The following is an 18,709-nucleotide window of genomic DNA, read 5'->3' as shown; positions in this document are numbered from 1 at the left end:
TCTGGTTTATGGAAGCTGTGCTGAAGTTATAGAGTGCCAGACCTTGGGGCACAGATTATCCACACTCCCGACTTCATAGAAGTGGCAACAGGGGCCCCAAGCTAGAACCCAGGATCACTTCAGCGCAGGAAGAAGGGCTGCGTTTCGAGCGCTGGCCGTTGGGACTTCTGTCGCCCTGAGCAGTGGTGGGCATTGGCATCGCATTCAAGGGCGTGTGGCCGGGAAGTCCGATGGTGTCCAATGTGGGGGGCATCCCAGGCTGGCTCTCCATTGCACATGTCCCAGGTTGAACCGACCACTACTCGGCTGGCCCTCCACTTAGCCGCAAGTCCGCGTCCCTATACCCTCCCAGCCCACCTCCTCAGAGATGTACTGGCCTCTTGGTTGTTTCCCCCTTAATTTCAGAAGGTGGTCCACTAGGTGGAGACGTGCTAGCTTTTGACCTGGTGTGACCTCCTGTGTCTCTCAGTGCTCCAGTGAGGTCTTCTCTGGCTTCCGGCTGACCTTCCCAAGCTCAGCCCTCACTCTGTGATCTAACTGTTGGGCACGGGCGGCTGGGTGAATCCATTGCAAGTGGAGCTCACGCCCGCTCTTTCTGGCAGTTGATCGCTAATGCTCAGGCTTGCTGAGTATTCTTGCCAAATATAGAATTCGGCTCCGTGACTTGAGGAACTTGTTGCTATGCCTTTCGCGAACTGAAAACATTGGTTCTGTAAAACAATTCAGATTTTGATGTTGACATTTAATCTTTTCCCCTACCACTTCCTGAATTCCCTAAGCTAGAGCCTTTGACCTCCAGATCATATTAAAGCATCGTCATACAAGCAGTCCGGACGCAGGCTTTCATTCAAAGCAAGCTAAGAGGCACACAGGATTTTTGGCCGGGCACTTCTTCCAAACACGATGATAGTGAACCCCCACCCCCACCCCCCTGGGGCTTTATTTGTGTAACTTTGCCTTGCTTCCTGCCTTTCCTCCCCTCCTCTTGTCATGGATGTTTCCAGATGACCTTTTGTGAATGTAATTTCCAATGAGAATGTTTCACAGTAGAAATATGCTCTCCCTTGAGGCTTGCTCTTGATATTTCTAGAGGTTTATTTAATTGGACTCTACCGAAATCCCATTGGGAAACATACTTTTGCTGTGAAGTTGTGATGTGTTTAATTTGGGGTCTTAGACAAATGTCGGTCCTCAGGGGAGGTGGACCGCTAAGCAGCCGTGTTCCTTATGTCCAGTGGGGTTGTTTAATGAATAGCTTCACTGGGCTTTCCTCTGTTTGTTTGTTTAGCAATGCTTCATTATTTAAACTTCTGCACTGAAAAGCAAAGAATGTTTTCCCTCTCTTCAGAGAATTAAACAATAATGGAGAGTATCTGGTTGAGCTCTTGGGAAAAATATGGCTTTGTGTTTTATAGCACTCTCCTATTAACATTCTTCCCTCTGCAGCCTTCCAGTATGATCTCATGGATTTTTTTTCCCCTCCCTTAATCCGTCTTGATGGATTAACGGGTATTGAGCTTTTTAGGGAACAGAGAAGGTGGAGCCCTCGCATGGTATAGAGTAGCCTCCCAAATACACGGAAATTCTCCAGCAAAAATGTTCTTTGGCCCAGAAGGATGTAGCACGGAGGGCATTGGGTCAATGCTGATCTGCGGGGAGGTCGGTATCTTTGGGAAAGGAATGGGCTTCTCTGCTTGCAGCTGGTTCATGGAACTAAGGTTCTGGGAGGCTCCATGGACTTGCTTCTGATGGCTATGCTGGTTCTTCAGGCACCGTCTTCCTCCTGACCTTGGAACATTTCTGGCTCGATTTTAAGATCTTAAAATATGGTACCAACTTGGTTTGGCTCCCAGGGGCCAGGGTCTCAGGTAATTGATAGGTTTGGGTGTGGTTCTTCAAAAGTAGGAGTTATAATTTATATTTTTAAAAAGAAAGCCTTACTGGGAATTTAAAATACTGTATTAGTCTGCAAAATACCACAGACGGAGTCACATAAACAACAGAAGTGTATTTTCTTACGGTGCTAGAGGCTGGAGGTCTGAGATCTGGGGGCCAGGATGGTCAGGTTCTGGTGAGGGTCCTCTTTTCCTGGCTTGCAGATGCTCGCTGTGTCCTCAGTGGTCACAAGAGAGTCACCAAGCTCTCCGGTGCCCCTTCTTACAAGAGCATTAATCTCATCATGAGGACGGCACCTCCGTAACCTCCTCTAAACCAAATTATCCCTCAAAGGCCCCATCTCCAAATACCACCATGCTGGGGGGTCGGGCTTCAGCATGTGAATTTGTGGGGTGGGGTAGGGGACACAATTCAATCCACAGTAGGTGCAGAAGATGTAGTTTGGGAATGAAAAGTCATGATTTGGGCCCAGGTTTTAGAGTATAGGTAAATTGCACCATCTGGTAAATTAATTTTTTTCCCTTTCTCTTTTGATCCCCTTTTCTTTTCAAACATATTAATCCCCTATTATGGACTTCTGAACACTCAAGAGCTTCCCACTGAACTTAGAATAAAATCCTCGCTGCTGAATGTCCCTAAGAGGCCCTCTGCAGACTTCTTTGACCTCCACTGGTCACTCCCTCCCCCCATCCCTCCACCTGCTCATTAGGCTTTTAAACATTGGGCTCCCTTGAGTCACCGCAGACCTAGCAAATGTCCTGCCCTTGCCAATGGTGTGGTTCTCCCTGCCTCGTCTGCCCTTCTGGGCCCCCTCCCCTCTACCCCTTTTCCAAACCAGCTAATGCCTTCTCATCCCCAGAGAGGCCCTGCCTGGACCCCGTCTAATTAGTTCCCTCTCCTAGCACCCGGGAACTGGAGGGCGCCCCATGCCCTCATCATAATTAATCATTACCTTTTTCCTTGTGTGTTTTAATGTTTATCCTCCATCTCTTCCCACTGGACCCTGACCTGTGGGCAGGGAGAGAGGTGGAGAGAGGGAAGGGGCATCTGTGGCACGTCTCTCCAATCCCAAAATGTTGGGGAGGGCTTGCTCTTAGAGAAAAGAGATTATAAAAGTGAAACGTACGTAATATCTCTGGTGTGTCCGTTTAGAACAATCCAGAGACTTGAGCTGAGTGTTTGTGATGCGCCTTTCTCCCTGGGAACCGGTTGGTCTGTGCTGAGGCTTTGACACAGTTCAGGGCTGGACGGTCAGAGAAACGAGAAGGGAATCTGAACTTGCAAGTTTCCGGGGACATGGGGCTCGAACTTGGCTGTCCTTCTTCCTGTGCATTTCCCTCCGTATACCCAGCCTGTATTTTGATAGGCACAATTCTTTTTTCTTTTAGGTTTAGTTATTTATTATTTTGAGAGAGAGAGCGCACAGGCGCGGCGATCAAGCGGGGGGAGGGGCAGAGAGAGAGGGAGAGAGAATATCCCAAGCAGGCTCCCCACCATCAGCCCGGAGCCCAACGCGGGGCTCGAACTCACAAACCACAAGGTCATGAACTGAGCCCATGTCGGACGGATGCTCAACAGACTGGGCTCAACAGACAGGCGCCCCGATAGGCACACTTCTTCGTGGAAAGCTATTCACTTGATTGGATTCCAAAGCCCTGTCATGAAAAGAAGACAATCACTTTTACTCTCTTTCATTGGCATTTTTGTTAGTGGGAGTGAAGCTCGATGTAGAGGCAGGCGAACTCCCCATGAACATGAGATTCCACAGGCTGGTCTTCCCATGGTGCCAGAGTGGGCACCCGGACCCATCAGGCATGGCTGCTCAGACCAGTCCAGACCAGGCTGAAGGGTGAACAGAAGGCTTCTCCCAGCCCCTCAGGCAAAGGGATCGACCCCTAGGAGTCAATGATGCCCACCCCTGCCTTCCAGATGGTTCTTCCGACAGAATGGGGAGAGTGAGTGTGAAGGTGGGGTTCTCCATTAACAGGGCCTCGCTATGTGGGGGTGGGGTAAGGGGGCCTGACCACTTTCCCCACCCTTACCCTGGATTCTTTAAAAATAGGTTTCAGGGGCGCCTGGGTGGCTCAGTCGGTTGAGCGTCTGACTCTTGACTTCCGCTCAGGTCATGATCTCACGATTCATGAGTTCGAGCCCTGCATCGGGCTCTGTGCTGCCAGTGCAGACCCTGCCTGCGATTCTCTCTCTCCCTCTCTCTCTCTCTTTCTGCCCCTCTCCCACGGGCTTGCTCTCTTTCTCAAAATAAAAATATAAAGTTTTAAAACATAATAAAGATAAAAATCGGTTTCAAAAATATTCTGTGGATTCATTGGCAGTCCAAGCAGAAACCAGTTCTGGGTAGAACCTCTCCCTCTCCTGTTTCCTTCCCCTGTTCTCCTGTCGGGTTTCTGAGAGAGGGAGGAGGTAGGGAGGGAGGCAGAGAGAGGGAGAGGAGAGAGAGAGGGAGAGAGAGAGCTGGCTGTGAGGGAGAGGGACCCAAAGCTTGATCTTCCTTCAAGTCCCTGGGACTCTGGCAGATACCTGAGGGGGGTCCCGGCTGTGGGAAGTCTGAAATCTTACAGTTTGATTCCCACTCACTCCGAAAAGTCATCTGCTCGCTAAAATAACACAAAGCTGTTTAATTGTTGTCTTTGTGGAAAATTACATGACTGTCATCAGCTGTTGCTTCTGGCGGTGCTTTCTGTTCTAATGTAAATAAATGAGGTAACAGATTTAAAGAAACAGGCTGTATTTACATACTTGTGAAGCGGCCTCCCAAACCAGCTGCTTGTGGTATTCAAGTACACACAAATGAGACTGGTGGTATCCTGATCGCTGGGTACCCGTGAAAGCCTTAAAGTTGGGGGTGGTAGGAAGGGGACATGAGAAGGGCGCCTCCCCTCCTGGGAGAAGGTGCCCCTTTGGTGCATTTGAGTGACTTCAGCGGGCTGAAGTGGAATCTGCAGCCCTTTTCTGGCCGGTTCTGGTGCGAGGGCACGTGTCTACACCAGAGGCCACTTCCTCCCTGTGCTGGGGACACAGGGAGAATCTTTTCAACTTGGACAGAAACATTCCGGGATCAGCGTTTCTTGGAAGGTGTGCAACCAAAGCTTCGTCTTCAACCTTTAAAAAAAAAATTGTTTTTAATGTTTATATTTGAGAGAGACAAAGTGTGAGTGAGGGAGGGGCACAGAGAGAGGGGGGACACAGAATCTGAAGCGGGCTCCAGGCTCCGAGCTGTCAGCACAGAGCCTGACGCGGGGCTCGAACTCACGAACCGTGAGATCCTGACCTGAGCTGAAGTCAGACATTTAACGGACTGAGCCACCCAGGCGCCCCTTCTTCTTCAGTTGTCGGAAGTCGCAGTTCCTCAGTCATTGGATCTTTCCGACTCCGTTCACTTTTTTTGAGGTAAATATTTAGGCAGGGATTTATTAGAAGTTCTTTCTGTTGAGGACATTACAAAGATTTTATCAATCAAAGAAGAGAGCAGCGTGTCTTAAAACATAAGAAAGAAGAGCCCCCAAGCAAATTATATACAGAAGTATCTAGAGATAAAAATGAAGCTAAGAGCTCGTTGCCAATTATACAAAGATTAGGAAGGAGCAAAAGTGGAATTTCGTTCTTGGTATATATTATAATCAAGTATTAGCTTATTTGCAGAATGCTAGATTTTATAATCTACCAAGCTGTTTTGCTGGGAGCAATGGCATGTCATCTGAGGGGTACACAAATAAGTAAATTACTCGAGTTATAATGACTATACAAGCAATGTCTTGCCGGTAGATTATACATGTGTATATATGTACATATATGTGTGTGTATACATGTGTATATATATATATATATATATATATATATATATATCCAGAAAATTTGCCAGAAATGCATGTATTTTATGCTTGTTTCACAACCCTATATATCTCCCCCTCCCATTCTATTGAAATCTTAGAACATGAATAACTAAATATAATGAAGTTTCCAATGGAGACCACCAACCACAAGACCCGCCCCCGTTCTGCACGCCACTTCCTCCTGCGTTTGTCTAAGCTGGGACCCAACAGCACTGAACCTGACCTTTACAAGAGCAGAGCTGCAGGCCGGCAGCCCGGTGGCATCTTCCAGCACCCTTTCCCTTGGGACTGGCGCTGGAAGATGATCTCCGATTCCCTCCGCGTACCTTTCTTCAAGGTCCCCCCTCCAGCTAAACCTATGACAGCTCTAGAGCAAGGAAACCCCCCCCAACGTCTCCCCTCCCCCCCCCCCCCCCCCCGGAAGTGCTCCTCCTCTTTGTCCCCTGCTGACAATTCTTCTCCAAATAGCCACAGGGTTTGAATACCTTCTTAAAGATACCAGGATGGATGTTTTACATACAGTTTCACTGAATCCCTACCACCCACCTGAACAGAAGTATTCCAGATTTATACTTATGGAAAACTCATCCAAGAGCACCCAGTAACGTTCACAAAGCCCCACAGCTGGCACACGACAGAGTCATTTTTCTGAATCAAGGCAAAGCTTTGCCCCTCTGCCTTATATATCACAGATGGCCTTCTAGAGCTGGGTTTTAAGATATATCTGTAGATAACGTGTATCTCCTACCAAAGAGATCAGACAATAAACAAACAGATAAAAACAAAAACCCGTGAGGCAACATGTATCTATCTTTCTGGAACACTTAACGGTATTTACCCAAATAATCAACATGTACTCAGTTGGCGTCAAGATACTGATTTGTTAAGAATTTTAAGCTTAACGTACCTCTTGTATATGTGTTGTGTTCTTTTTTCACACTTGGACATTTCACATGTAGGCGATGATGTGATAGGATTGTAGGGATCCTAGGGAGACTCATCTCTGACTCGTGGTCCCGGCCACCATGGCTGCTGGACCCAACCTCCTAAGTCTCTCTCTTCCCTGGGTAACAAAAGTGTTTCTTAATCCCTTTGTGTCCTCGTCTACCTAGTGACACAGTGCTCTCACTTGACTCATCCTCTCTAAGATAGCCTCCCCACGTTGCCTGGGGACAGGATCATATGACAGCTTAGGTGACACCACCTGGCATTGAACTTGAAATCATTCCTACTATGAAATCCTCAGTTGTGTCTGTGGACTATGAAGACTGTTTCATGTGAAACAAGCCAGGGACAGTAACCTCTGTGGTTCTAGCTGGCATCCCCAATACTTCCCCTGTGAAGGTGGGTGATTTTCTGCCTCGAAAAGTATGAATTGACTGTGACTTCCGCTCTATGAGAGTTTCAGTGCTAGAAGCCTGACGTCCACTCTGGTTTCTCCAAGCTTTGTTTCTTCCACAAGGATCCTTGTGTGTATAGAATCTGGAGAGTCTGCTTCGATATGCTGCAGTTTCCTTGGAGGACCCCCAAAATAGGATCCATTAGGGCCCATTTTACACCGGTATCTTTCTCATTTGTTGTAATATCTAACTCATATAGCATCGTATCCATATGAAGAGACCTATGAGATAGATACTAGAGCTAACTATGTGGATGTGGACACCGAGGGGCAGGGACGTTACGTAACTTGCCCAAGGTAACATAGCTAGCTAGTGATGGCAGCCAGAGGTTTAAACCCAAGCAGCCTGGCTCCAGAGTCTGTGTTCTTAACCACGGTCATCAGAGCACCAGTTTGCTTTAAAAGACTCATCACCCAGTAAGGAAAAGTAGACAACAAAAAGGAGTGATCAGCATGCTGTCAGCAAGCTTCTAGAAGAGTTCCATTTTCATCCCCCTCCACCTTCCTTTGGGGGTTAATTCCATTTGCTGACCTTCAGTGAGGGTTTTCCTTCAATTTCTGGAAAGTGCTCACTTTCCGGCCTAGCATGAAACGAAAAAAGCGTGTGCGCGAAAGTGCTGTCCATCCCCAGAATACGGAAATCTCTTGCTTGTAGATTCTGCATTTGGATGTGGTTCTTTAATTTGCCGCCCAGAGCCCTGCTTCTGAATCACATTACAGAAGGCTCCTCTGTTTCTAGGACGGCGATAGTCAACACGGCAACAGGAACTGAAACAAATCTACCAGGAGGTTTCCCACTCACACTGGGATCCATTGCTTCAGCGGGACGGTCGCCTTGCTGTTGGGGGAAACCAAGGCGACCTGTATTCCTACATATTTTCTCTAGGGGTTGGGTATTCTTGGTTGTTGCCATTCGGAATCAAAGTGCTGACCATGCTCATTTTGGCAGAGAACCTAGTTTTGCCGATAAGGTTTGAAATGTTTGCCCCCAGCAATGGTGCTCCTGCCTAGAAAATATTTGCACGGTTAACTGCAAGCAATTGTGTGCATAAGAAGATCAAGATCGCTCAGCCCGGTGGGGACTGGGGAGGCGTGGGGGGTGGGGGCAGGGATGGGTGTAGAGCACTTTTATTTAAAACACCATCCTCCTCTGGAAAAAATAAAATAAAACCAAACAGGAAGTCAAAAACTATGCAGTCGTTATTGGGAAAGCTAGGGCCAACAAATGAAATCAGATATATTTGTTTAGGCAGGATAGGGAGCTATTTGTTTTCTTTATGATAAAAGTATATTATTTCAGTGTTAAAACTGCTCAGATATGTTTGTCCCTGGTTCTTTTTAAGTAAAAATTTAAAAGGAAAAGCTCTGGAATATTAGTTTCCTGATCGTTGTTTAGGGTCTTCTTTTTTTTTTTTTTTTAATTTATTATAATTTATTGTCAAATTGGCTACCTATAACACCCAGTGCTCATCCCAGTAGGATCTTTATATTAAGAAATTTGGGGGAGGTGGCACCTGGGTGGCTGGGTCGGGTAAGAGTCCAACCTTGGCTCAGGTCATGATCTCGCTGTTCGTGGGTTCGAGCCCCGCGTCGGGCTCTGTGCTGACAGCTCGGAGCCTGGGGCCTGCTTTGGATTCAGTGTCCCCCCGCTCTCTCTCTGCTCCCCCACCCCCCACTAGTGCTCTGTCTCTCAAAAATGAATAAACTTTTAAAAAATTAAAAAAAGATTTTTTTTAAAGATCTTTAAAATGGTAGTTTCCCAAAGTAATAGATGTAGAAAAGTGCTTACCATGGATAGTTGTTTTCAAGTACTTTATTTTTACTAAGTAGTTTAATCCTCAAAACAGTAGTGTGAGGTACTCTTATTGCCCCTGTGTTCTATCTGGGGGAAAGAAATTTGCTCGTGGTCCGGAAGCTAGTGTTGGTGGTGCTGGCGCTCAGACCCAAGGCGGCCGGCCTGAGGACCACGCACAGCACTTAGAGTTCTCGCGAAATGCAGTGCAGACGATCAAAGGGAGATAAGGACAAGGAGGGTAATGATTGTGGGGTAAGAAGACATTACGTATCAGATGCCTGGCTATATATCAACATGCTTACCCAGGCTGCTCAGACCACAGCCCTGTGGGCAGGTGACATTACGTCCACTTTACAGATCAGTAAGCCGAAACTTAATGAGGGGCAGTGATTTGCATCAAGACTCACTGCTCTGATGGGGCAGAATCAACATCACACCCTGGGTCTGTCTGCCTCTATCAACTGCTCTTAACCACCAGCTACTTTGTCTCTACTTTGCTTGTCAGTTATCCTGCTGTAATGTTCTTACGTAGTGAAGGACCAACAGGATGGAATCAAAGCTCCTCGCTAGGTGATCAGGCAGTTCAGCCTCTAGTGATACATGGTAGCGTAGGGTCCGGGGAAGGTGGTTGGAAGAGAAAACCATATCAGCCTTAGTCTTCCCTCTCCTCCTTCCCCGGCTTCCCATTCCAATTCCCTAAGAGAAGAAAAACCATCCTCCCCGCAGACATCTCTCTGAAGAACCACCACGGTGAGATTCGACCCGTTCATTTTGCCGGAAGCTCCCTCCCAGGAGAGTTGTGTGACTGCGGCGTGTGGATGTGCGTGACCCGTAGGGAGACTGATGCTGAAGCTGGTCAGCAGACTGACGAGTGAACAGGAGGCGATTTCTTCGTACCCCTCAATGTGAATTCCCTTGTCCAACTAATGTGTTTGAGTCCGTGGCGTTTCCTTTTCTAGCCTCGTCGTCTTCCAATATTCTATGAACGGAGTCCCCACATGGCCGCAACATACAACATACACGTAGTTTTACACGTGAGCACCCCCTGTGAGTCGGAGCCTTCTGTGTCTGTCTGTCTCACGTTCCCTCCTCCCCTCCCCCATGGGTTTTTTCCCCATTAGGCAAATGCAAGGCCCATGCCACCTGTTAGCATTACATCATTGGCCCCCCAGAACACAGTTGCACCAAAGGCCTTAAACAAAGTAGTTCTTCTTGTATTGTTTGTACTCAAAGAGCTGATATCATGCCAACTGATGTCATTGTATGTCTTTGTGTAACTGCTATGGCAACTGGGCAGGTGGGGAGCCTCCAGCTGATGTCATTGGGAAAGGAGGTATAGAGACAGAATTTTAAAAAGCTGTACGGTGCTTTTTTTCTGTGTGTGGGTTTTTTTTTTTTTTTCTTTTTTGGCATGCGTTTTTTTTTTTTTTTTTTAAACTAGCCGCTTTTAAGACAAATTACAGCTTGAGAACCCTAAATAAGAACAGAGAAAAGTCCCCTCCCCACCCCTTCGAGACTTCTTTTGAGTTTATTTGGTTCTTTCCTCTCATCTTAGATGAAAAAGTGTAACGACTGCCTTTTTCTTAAGGGGAAAAACAAAGTGAATTAGGTTCCCATCCCAGAATCAGTGTAAATCATTTACTTGGATTTTATGGAGGCAAAGCTGAGCAGATTTTAAAATAACTCTTTAAAGTCTCTTTCGTGGCATTTGTGATGGTAACAGTGGGTGATTTCAATTTGCTTTTTTTTTTTTTTTAAGTTGTCACTAGTGAAGTCTTTCTGGCTTTCCATTTCCTCTGTCTAGTTGACAAATAATCTCTTAGGGCCCAAACTTTTTAATCATGATTTCGTAGCAGAGTACGCTAATAATATGTAAGGGCAGAGTTTAATTCTAGAAATCCACCAAAATGACTCTATAGCTCCTGTTTTCCTTTTTGAAAAGCAAAGATAGGTTTTGACACTTACAGATGAATGAAATGACCATAATATTACCCTCTTTGAATGATCTTTGTGTCATCGCTGGGCCTTGATGAAAATATGACTTAGCCTGTTGTCACGCCTGGCTGTGTGTGTTTGGGGCAAGAACAACCTGAGACTGTCTAGGTTGTGGCCTGGAGATCCCTGCCCGAGTTGCCAAAGATGAGACTTGAAATGGAGGAGGGCATATGTTAGGTTCAGAAAGTAGAGGACAGATAGACTTCCTGTGTTTATTTCAACACAACGGTATCCTGTTCACGCTTTGTGTTTCCTGCCTTATCTCCTGAAACTATCAAGACAGATGTAAGGCCTGTATCAGGAGGCATAAATGTCGTGTTCCGGAGGCTTTCAGCTTCTAGGAGGTCTCTAACTTCCCCCTCCTTTTATTTTATTTTATTTTTTTTTTTAATTTTTTTTTCAACGTTTTTTATTTATTTTTGGGACAGAGAGAGACAGAGCATGAACGGAGGAGGGGCAGAGAGAGAGGGAGACACAGAATTGGAAACAGGCTCCAGGCTCCGAGCCATCAGCCCAGAGCCTGACGCGGGGCTCGAACTCACGGACCGCGAGATCGTGACCTGAGCTGAAGTCGGCCGCTTAACCGACTGCGCCACCCAGGCGCCCCTCCCCCTCCTTTTAAAAGGAAGGCCAGGGTATCTGGTTGTTTGATTAGAATGGGAGCCCACACGGCGGTAATCATATCAACTCAGGTTTCATAGCCCTTACACGTATATCATGTAATTCGACTGTTGTAACAATCCTTTGGGCTTAACCATGTGTGCGATGTATCTAACAAATATTAAAGGAAAAACTTAAATGATATTCTGCGATCCATACATTTCCTAACTCAAATTCTTTTTTGCATGGTCCTTTAGCTTTTTGTCACGTGTGTGGTGAATGTTTTTGGATTGGTTTTGTTTTGCTTAACGTTAAACAGAAACATTTTCTTTGTTTTCAGATCCCTTTCACAACTTTCAATGGCTGCGTCACATTCCCTGGGATGAATATATTAACTTTTCCTTTTTTTTTTTTTTTTGTAATTTGTTTTGGTTCCTGGCCTTTCCTATAAAACAATAATGCTGTGGTCAACGTCTTGCCACATCTAGCTGGATATGTTTGGTTAGGTGATTTTCTTAAGATACATTCCCATAAGTGACGCTGCAGTTGTTGATGGGGACGTTTGCACACTGCCCGTGTGCATTCATTCCAGACCCCCAATCACGCTCAGGGGTAGATGCCGTTACCCTCAGTTTGCAGATAGGGAACCGAGACACAGAGAGAGAAATTAACTTGCCTAAGTCACAGAGCCAAGAAGTTGTGTTACTGGGACGATAGCCAAGGGAATCCGGGCCTTCCAAGGTCCCTGTTCATAGCCACTTTGCCATGTTGGGAGCAAACTTCTCATTCTGGGTTAGGTAAGCATATGGAAGAGTGCAAGGCACGTGCCTCCAGTGCCTGGGGAGGTCGGCCATGCTTTCCCTGGCTCTCGAAGTACAAGGTTCTATGTAGGCCACTGAGCATATGGCTCTTTGAAGCAGATCAAATCTGCTGCTGATAAAATTGCCTGATGCTGCACGGAACTCTTTCCAGGGGAACATGCCACAGTTTGTAGAAAGAGCACATTTCCAAAGTACTGCCTGCCATGGGATCATCTGAAGCTTGTCCTGGATCTCCAAAAGGACTCACATTGTTGTTCTCTCTCTCTCTCTCTCTCTCTCTCTCAAGTTTATTTATTTTGAGAGCGAGAGAGAGAGCATGGGCGGGGAAGGGAAAGAGAGAGGGAGGAGAGAGAGAATCCCAAGCAGGCTCCCCACTGTCAGTGCAGAGCCCAGTGGGGGGCTTGAACCCACGAACGGTGAGATCGTGACCCAAGCCCAAATCAAGAGTCTGACACCCAACCGGCTGAGCCACTGGGGATGCCCCCGGGCTGGCACTTGGGGTCCGATTTTATTTTCTAAGAGGTGCCTAGGCAGCAAAGCATAGTTTATTTCCCGGGGGGGAGGCCGGGGGGGGGGGGGACCGTGGCACCTTCTTTCCGCCGGCTCCGAAGTTCTAGAAGTGGTCACTCTCACCTTCTGTGTGTCTGCTCCAGGTGGACTTAGCAGTTTTAAGCAGAACCATGAAAACCTCTGTGACAACTCCCTCCAGCTCCAGGAGTGCCGGGAGGTGGGGGGCGGCGCGTCTGCAGCGTCCAGCGTGCTACCTCAGTCTCTCCCCACCACCCCTGACATCGAGAACGCGGAGCTGACGCCCATCCTGCCTTTCCTGTTCCTCGGCAACGAGCAGGACGCTCAGGACCTGGACACGATGCAGCGGCTGAACATAGGCTACGTCATCAACGTCACCACTCACCTGCCCCTCTACCACTACGAGAAAGGCCTGTTCAACTACAAGCGGCTGCCGGCCACCGACAGCAATAAGCAGAACCTGCGGCAGTACTTCGAAGAGGCCTTCGAGTTCATTGGTAACTATCTCCCGCGGGGGCGGCTCATCTTCAGCCTTCCTTTCCCCCTCCAGCTTTCGCTTTGATAGCGAGTCCAAGGTTGATGCTTGGGCTGCAAAAAAAAAAAAAAAAAAAAAAAAAAAAAAAAAAAAAAAAAAAAAAAGGCGGCTCAGAGGTGTTTTCAGGCCTCCCCCACCTGGACCAGCCAAAGTATTCTCCCAAGTCATGGCCCACGGAATGCATGGGAGCCCCTGGAATGGGTTGTAACGAATCGGTGATTCCCTTTGGTCGGGATCTGGTCAATCAGAAAGCTGCATCCTTGTGGTTCTCCAGGAAAAAGACAGAAGGGCTTGGTGTAGGTAGGTTCTGGCACGTCATTTCAAAAGAAGTAACAGGGAGGAAGGCATAGGAGGACAGAGCTGCTGCCATGGCCATCTGGTCGACCATGGCTGTGGGTGCCTTTCGGGAAATGAAGTGCGAGGAAAATGACACCGCCTCCAAACTCGCCCCCACCTCCCTTACCTCAGGTTAAATGAATTTGCAGTCGGTATAGCTTCTCTACATGAGGTTGAGGCACAGGTAGCATTTGCTGAAAGGCCGCTTCTGAAGAATGTTCTTCAGGAAAGCGGTGCTGTAGCGAACATCCTCGGGTATCACATCGGTGCGGAGGAGAGCGGAGGGATGAGTTGGTTTTTTTCCCCTTCTACTTGCTTTGTGTCAGTTCGTAGACACGGGGTAGCGGAAGCGTATGAACGTGTTAGCAAAATGGTACTAGGTTTCGTGAGACAGCTTACCCCAAACCCGCTAAAGTAGGAAAGATCAGGTTGTGTAGCCTGAGCAGTTCCCAAGGAGGGGAATTCTAACCACAGCAGACTTTAGTCTCCAGAAGGAGGGAACCGCCAGCCTCACCCTGATCCCAACGGAACCTTTTGCTGCTCCCATAGCCTCGAACTGTTTTAAGGCTCTAATGATCATTTGGGGGAATACCTAGCCCATAACCAACAATTTTTTTTTAAGTGACTCCAGCCTTCATTAACCACAAAAAGGTGATTGAGTTCTTTCCCTAAATACTGTAGCAGGTTGTTACTGGCCTCTGTCCCAGGAAGAATGCACTCATATTTGGTGATCCTTTTTCAGAATAAAAAAGCCCTGGGTCTGATAGGTTTGCTGTGGATTTGGCGGTTCTGGCCACATCACCCAGCTGTTTTCCTGGCCGATTGTGCCTTCAATGCAGGACCATGGAATATGCAGTCTGGAAGGAAATTCTGAGTGGTCCCTGAACTCAGAAAAGTAAAGTGACTTCTCTAAGATTATAAGAATTTTAGTGGCCAAGAAAGGACCAGAACGCAAGGCTCTTGACGCTGAGGCAGGAGCCTTTCTACAATATGCTAGGGCGATGTTTCCACTGCTCAGTTGGTTCCTGAATGGCAACACTTGTGGATGCAAAGGTGTCTTAGATATTTTATTCATAATATTCGAGTCAAACCTTGAGACCCGAGGAAGAAATGTATGTCACCAAGTTGACGAGGAACTTTCCGGTTGATATATGGTGTTATGACTGCAATTTTATCTGATTTAATTCCAGTTGGGGGAAGTTAAGAGATTGTTTCCCATTTAAGGAGTAGCATAAGACATGCTTGTTCCAACAGGATTTCAATCCAAGCACCTGCATTCCTTACAGGTTATTCAGGCTTATCTGATTTTTTAGAAGGAAAACAAAGCAAATAACAACTAGCATTTAACCTGAAGAACAACTCAGCATCACAGCCTGCAGAGGCACAATTTCATTTTTGTCCTTGTATCATTAGATAAACTGAAATTGTGTAGTCTTGCTTTGGGGAAAACAATAGGCTTTATAAACATAATAACATTCACTGAGAGTCTCATATAAACTGAGCAGAGTTTAGGGTTTCACGGTGCCAATTTATTTATTCCTGAATTGGGGGATATTATTCCCAGATTCCCTGAGCCTTGTTAGTTAGTATTATTCCCATTACGCAGACAGGAGGATTGAGGCTCTCGGGAGTTAGGTGATTCACACGCGGTGTTCATCTAGTGTGCCGTGAAACCAGTGGTCAAACCTAGCACTTTGCAGCTCATTTTCCTACAACCATGCTTCCCAGTCTTGGTGTGGAGGTGAATAAATAGCGTGTGCTGAGGAGCAGAAACTAGAAAAGGGAGCTGCTTTCTTCAGCTACTGTCATCTAGGAGAAGTAAGCTTCATTCATAGATATTTAAGATGGAATTTTGTGTGAGGTTTCTTTTCGCAGTTCGCCAGAGGGTAACCCATAGAAGTGGTTTAAATTAGGGGAGCCTTGGCTGGCTCAATCAGAAGACCATGCCACTCTTGGTCTAGGGGTTATGGGTTCGAGCCCTATGTCAGGTGTAGAGATTACTTACATAAATAAATAAACTTTTTAAAAAAACAGTGGTTTAAGTTAGATCACTCCTCTTTACACCCCTCCCCTACTCCTCATCTAATTGATATCCCTTCAGAGAAACTTTCTTTGGGATGCCTTTTGGTCTAGAATTGTCATTAAGAATCCATGTAGGCAGTGCCCACAAAGCTATTCTCCCGGGCTTCTAATATATCTGAAAACTTACAAAGTATTGCTTCTTTCAATCGTTCTGGGTCCTGGACCATCACTAGAATTCCTCCATCTTGCTCCCCATCGCCATGTTGGAACAGCATACATGGATGCGGGGAGGGATTGGACAGTCACACGTAGGTGATGCCCCCTGTGCCCGAGCACTGCAACTCTTTAGCTACATTTGCAACAATAGACTTTTCTGGTAAGAAGCCGCACATAGCAACTTTCTCGTTGCGTTTTGTTTCTTTGGCCTCGGAGTTTAGCAGGACGGAAACCCTCATCGATTTAACACCAGTTCCTACAGATCAATCCTATAATAGAAAGAAAGAAATGCAGGGCTTTTTTTTTTTTTTTTTTTTTTTTCCTCTCTGTCACAGCTGGGACGGACATTGTTAAAAACACTAGTGTTGAAAAGCTTCACAACCTTGAGATCGGAATTAACATCCTTGATCCAAAGGGTCTCCTTCATCAGTGGCTTGCTTCACGGGCAAGTTAGCTGTGTTGTGACTCTGGCTGTAAGTAGGTTGTCACCACCTGTGATGTGAACGGTTCCTTTAAATGATTCTTTTACCTCGTCTTCTCTTTATTTATTGTTTTTTAAGTTTACGTATTTATTCTGAGAGAGAGAGAGTGCACAAGTGAGGGAGGTGCAGAGGGAGAGCAAGAGAGAGAATCCCAAGCAGGCTTCATACCATCAGTGCAGAATCCAGCGTGGGGCTGGAACCCACGAACTGTGAAGTCATAACCCGAGCCGGAGTCGGACCCTTAACCCGCTGAGCCACTCATTCTCTCTTTAAGTGTAGACGTGTGGCATCTTATTCACGTTCATATTGCTGTCAGCCAGTTCTGGAGGTTGTGCCATAAACACACACAATTAACTAGCAAATTCTAACTGAGCTCTACAACCGCTGGAATTTATTCTTTTCTCGACAAAATATAGCCTTGTGACGTCTGGATAAAAGCTAATCTCTCTTTTCCCATCTCTCCCTTCTTTCCTGCACCTGTTGCCTCCCTCCCTTTTCCCAGAGGAAGCTCACCAGTGTGGGAAGGGGCTTCTCATCCATTGCCAGGCGGGGGTGTCCCGGTCCGCCACCATCGTCATCGCGTACTTGATGAAGCACACTCGGATGACCATGACTGACGCTTATAAGTTTGTCAAAGGCAAACGGCCAATTATTTCCCCAAACCTTAACTTCATGGGGCAGTTACTGGAGTTTGAGGAAGACCTGAACAACGGTGTAACACCACGGATCCTTACGCCAAAGCTGATGGGTGTGGAAACGGTGGTGTGACAGAGGTCTGGATGGAAAGGATTACTGTTCTCCACTAGGAGACGAAGAGAAAGGAGGATGGATTCTGTCTTTTTCTCTCTTTTTCTTTCTTTCTTTCTCGTTTTTTTTTTTTTTTTTTTTTTAGATGGGGGTAACGTTTGTGAATGGAAACAAAACTTGTTTAAAAACTCTTTATTTTTAACAAGTGTGAGAAGAATTTAACTTTTGATGCCCATTGAGATTTACTTCCCGTGAACTGACGAAGCAGGGAGGCTAAAGGAGTAATTTTTTTAAGCCAACAATAAAAATATAATAAAAGCTGTTTCTTCCCCCTTTTCCTTTTAAGCTATTTGTAGAGTTTATGATTAAATAGTCTGTGCAGGTTCATAGACCGAAGATACTACTACAATTGCAACAAATTAAAAAGAACCAAAAGGAAGCGGCAGAAAAAGACATCGAATCACAAAGGCCCGACATCTGTCTGGGTCATCCACGCAGAAAACAAACACCCAATCAAACCAAGCCCTGGCGTGCTCACTGGTGCAAAGAGAAAAATCAGGGCAACTTAAGTGGTCTAAGAACCCTTCACATTCTTTAAAGAGACAAAAGATACTGTTGATTTTGTGTGTTTCATACTCTGGATTATTTTTTTCCCCTCTCTTGGGTTTAAGAGATTTTTTGAAATAGCAAGGGACTGACCATGTTACCATAAGCCTTTACTGGCTTCTCGTGCAATAATACGGGGTTTTGAGTGTGCAAACCAGTGAGAGCTGGCAGCCAAATAATAGGCAAATAGTGTAAATTTGCCAGCTTGGAGATAGAAAGGAGTTCAATAAAAATCAGTTACTTTCCTCCCCACCTTTTTTCCTTTATTATTATTATTATCATTTTTTGGATTTGATTCTGGTTACAGTGCCATAAACCTTGTTACATATGTATATCAGAATGTAAAAAAAAAAAAAAAAAAGACAAAAATTTATTTAAAAATATTTTTCGCAAAAAACAAAACAAAACAAACTTGATGTGTTTCTGTTGATTGTGTAAAAATTTATTTTCATTATATAAATGAAACTCATTTGGGGATGTGTCTTTTTTCCTCAACTCAGGTTCAAGCATCTCTTACCTCCGGTACCTTGTGTATGTAACATAATTTGGAAAGAAACACATGTTTTTATATGGGGAAAGAAAGATGAGGAAGGGAAAACATTCTGTGTTCTCAGGGCGAAGCGCAGAGAATTAGCAAGGAACCCAAAGACCCCCGGTCATCGGCGTGCCCAGTCGTCACCCCCTCTTCTACCAACGAAATTCTCTCCAAATTAGGGGAAATGTCAGGTGAAGTCACCTTTGAGGTTTGGGGGCGGGGGTTCCACTCCAGCCTTTGAGTTTTGATGATCAGGTCACTGCTAGATTGATTAGTTAGAATTCTGTGATCTTTTGCAGTGGCGATCTGATAAATATGTGTGAGCATCTGCCATTTAGGGGTCTT

At 46.1% G+C, this 18,709-nt stretch overlaps 1 protein-coding gene across 1 annotated transcript in view; it reads left to right on the top strand.

Moving 5' to 3' along the window:
* The window catches only part of DUSP10 (dual specificity phosphatase 10), a 39,383-nt gene extending 21,842 nt beyond the window's left edge, over positions 1–17,541 (top strand). Inside the window, exons 3-4 of the mRNA XM_042925297.1 lie at positions 13,011–13,382; positions 16,979–17,541. Coding sequence (XP_042781231.1) covers positions 13,011–13,382; positions 16,979–17,244 — 638 coding nt within the window. The 3' untranslated portion in view covers positions 17,245–17,541. The remainder of the gene's footprint in view (positions 1–13,010; positions 13,383–16,978) is intronic.
* Positions 17,542–18,709: the final 1,168 nt, after the last annotated feature.

Source organism: Panthera leo, chromosome F3 (assembly GCF_018350215.1).
Source record: "Panthera leo isolate Ple1 chromosome F3, P.leo_Ple1_pat1.1, whole genome shotgun sequence".
Classification (NCBI taxonomy): domain Eukaryota; kingdom Metazoa; phylum Chordata; class Mammalia; order Carnivora; family Felidae; genus Panthera; species Panthera leo.
This window is presented reverse-complemented; position numbering and strand designations above follow the sequence as displayed.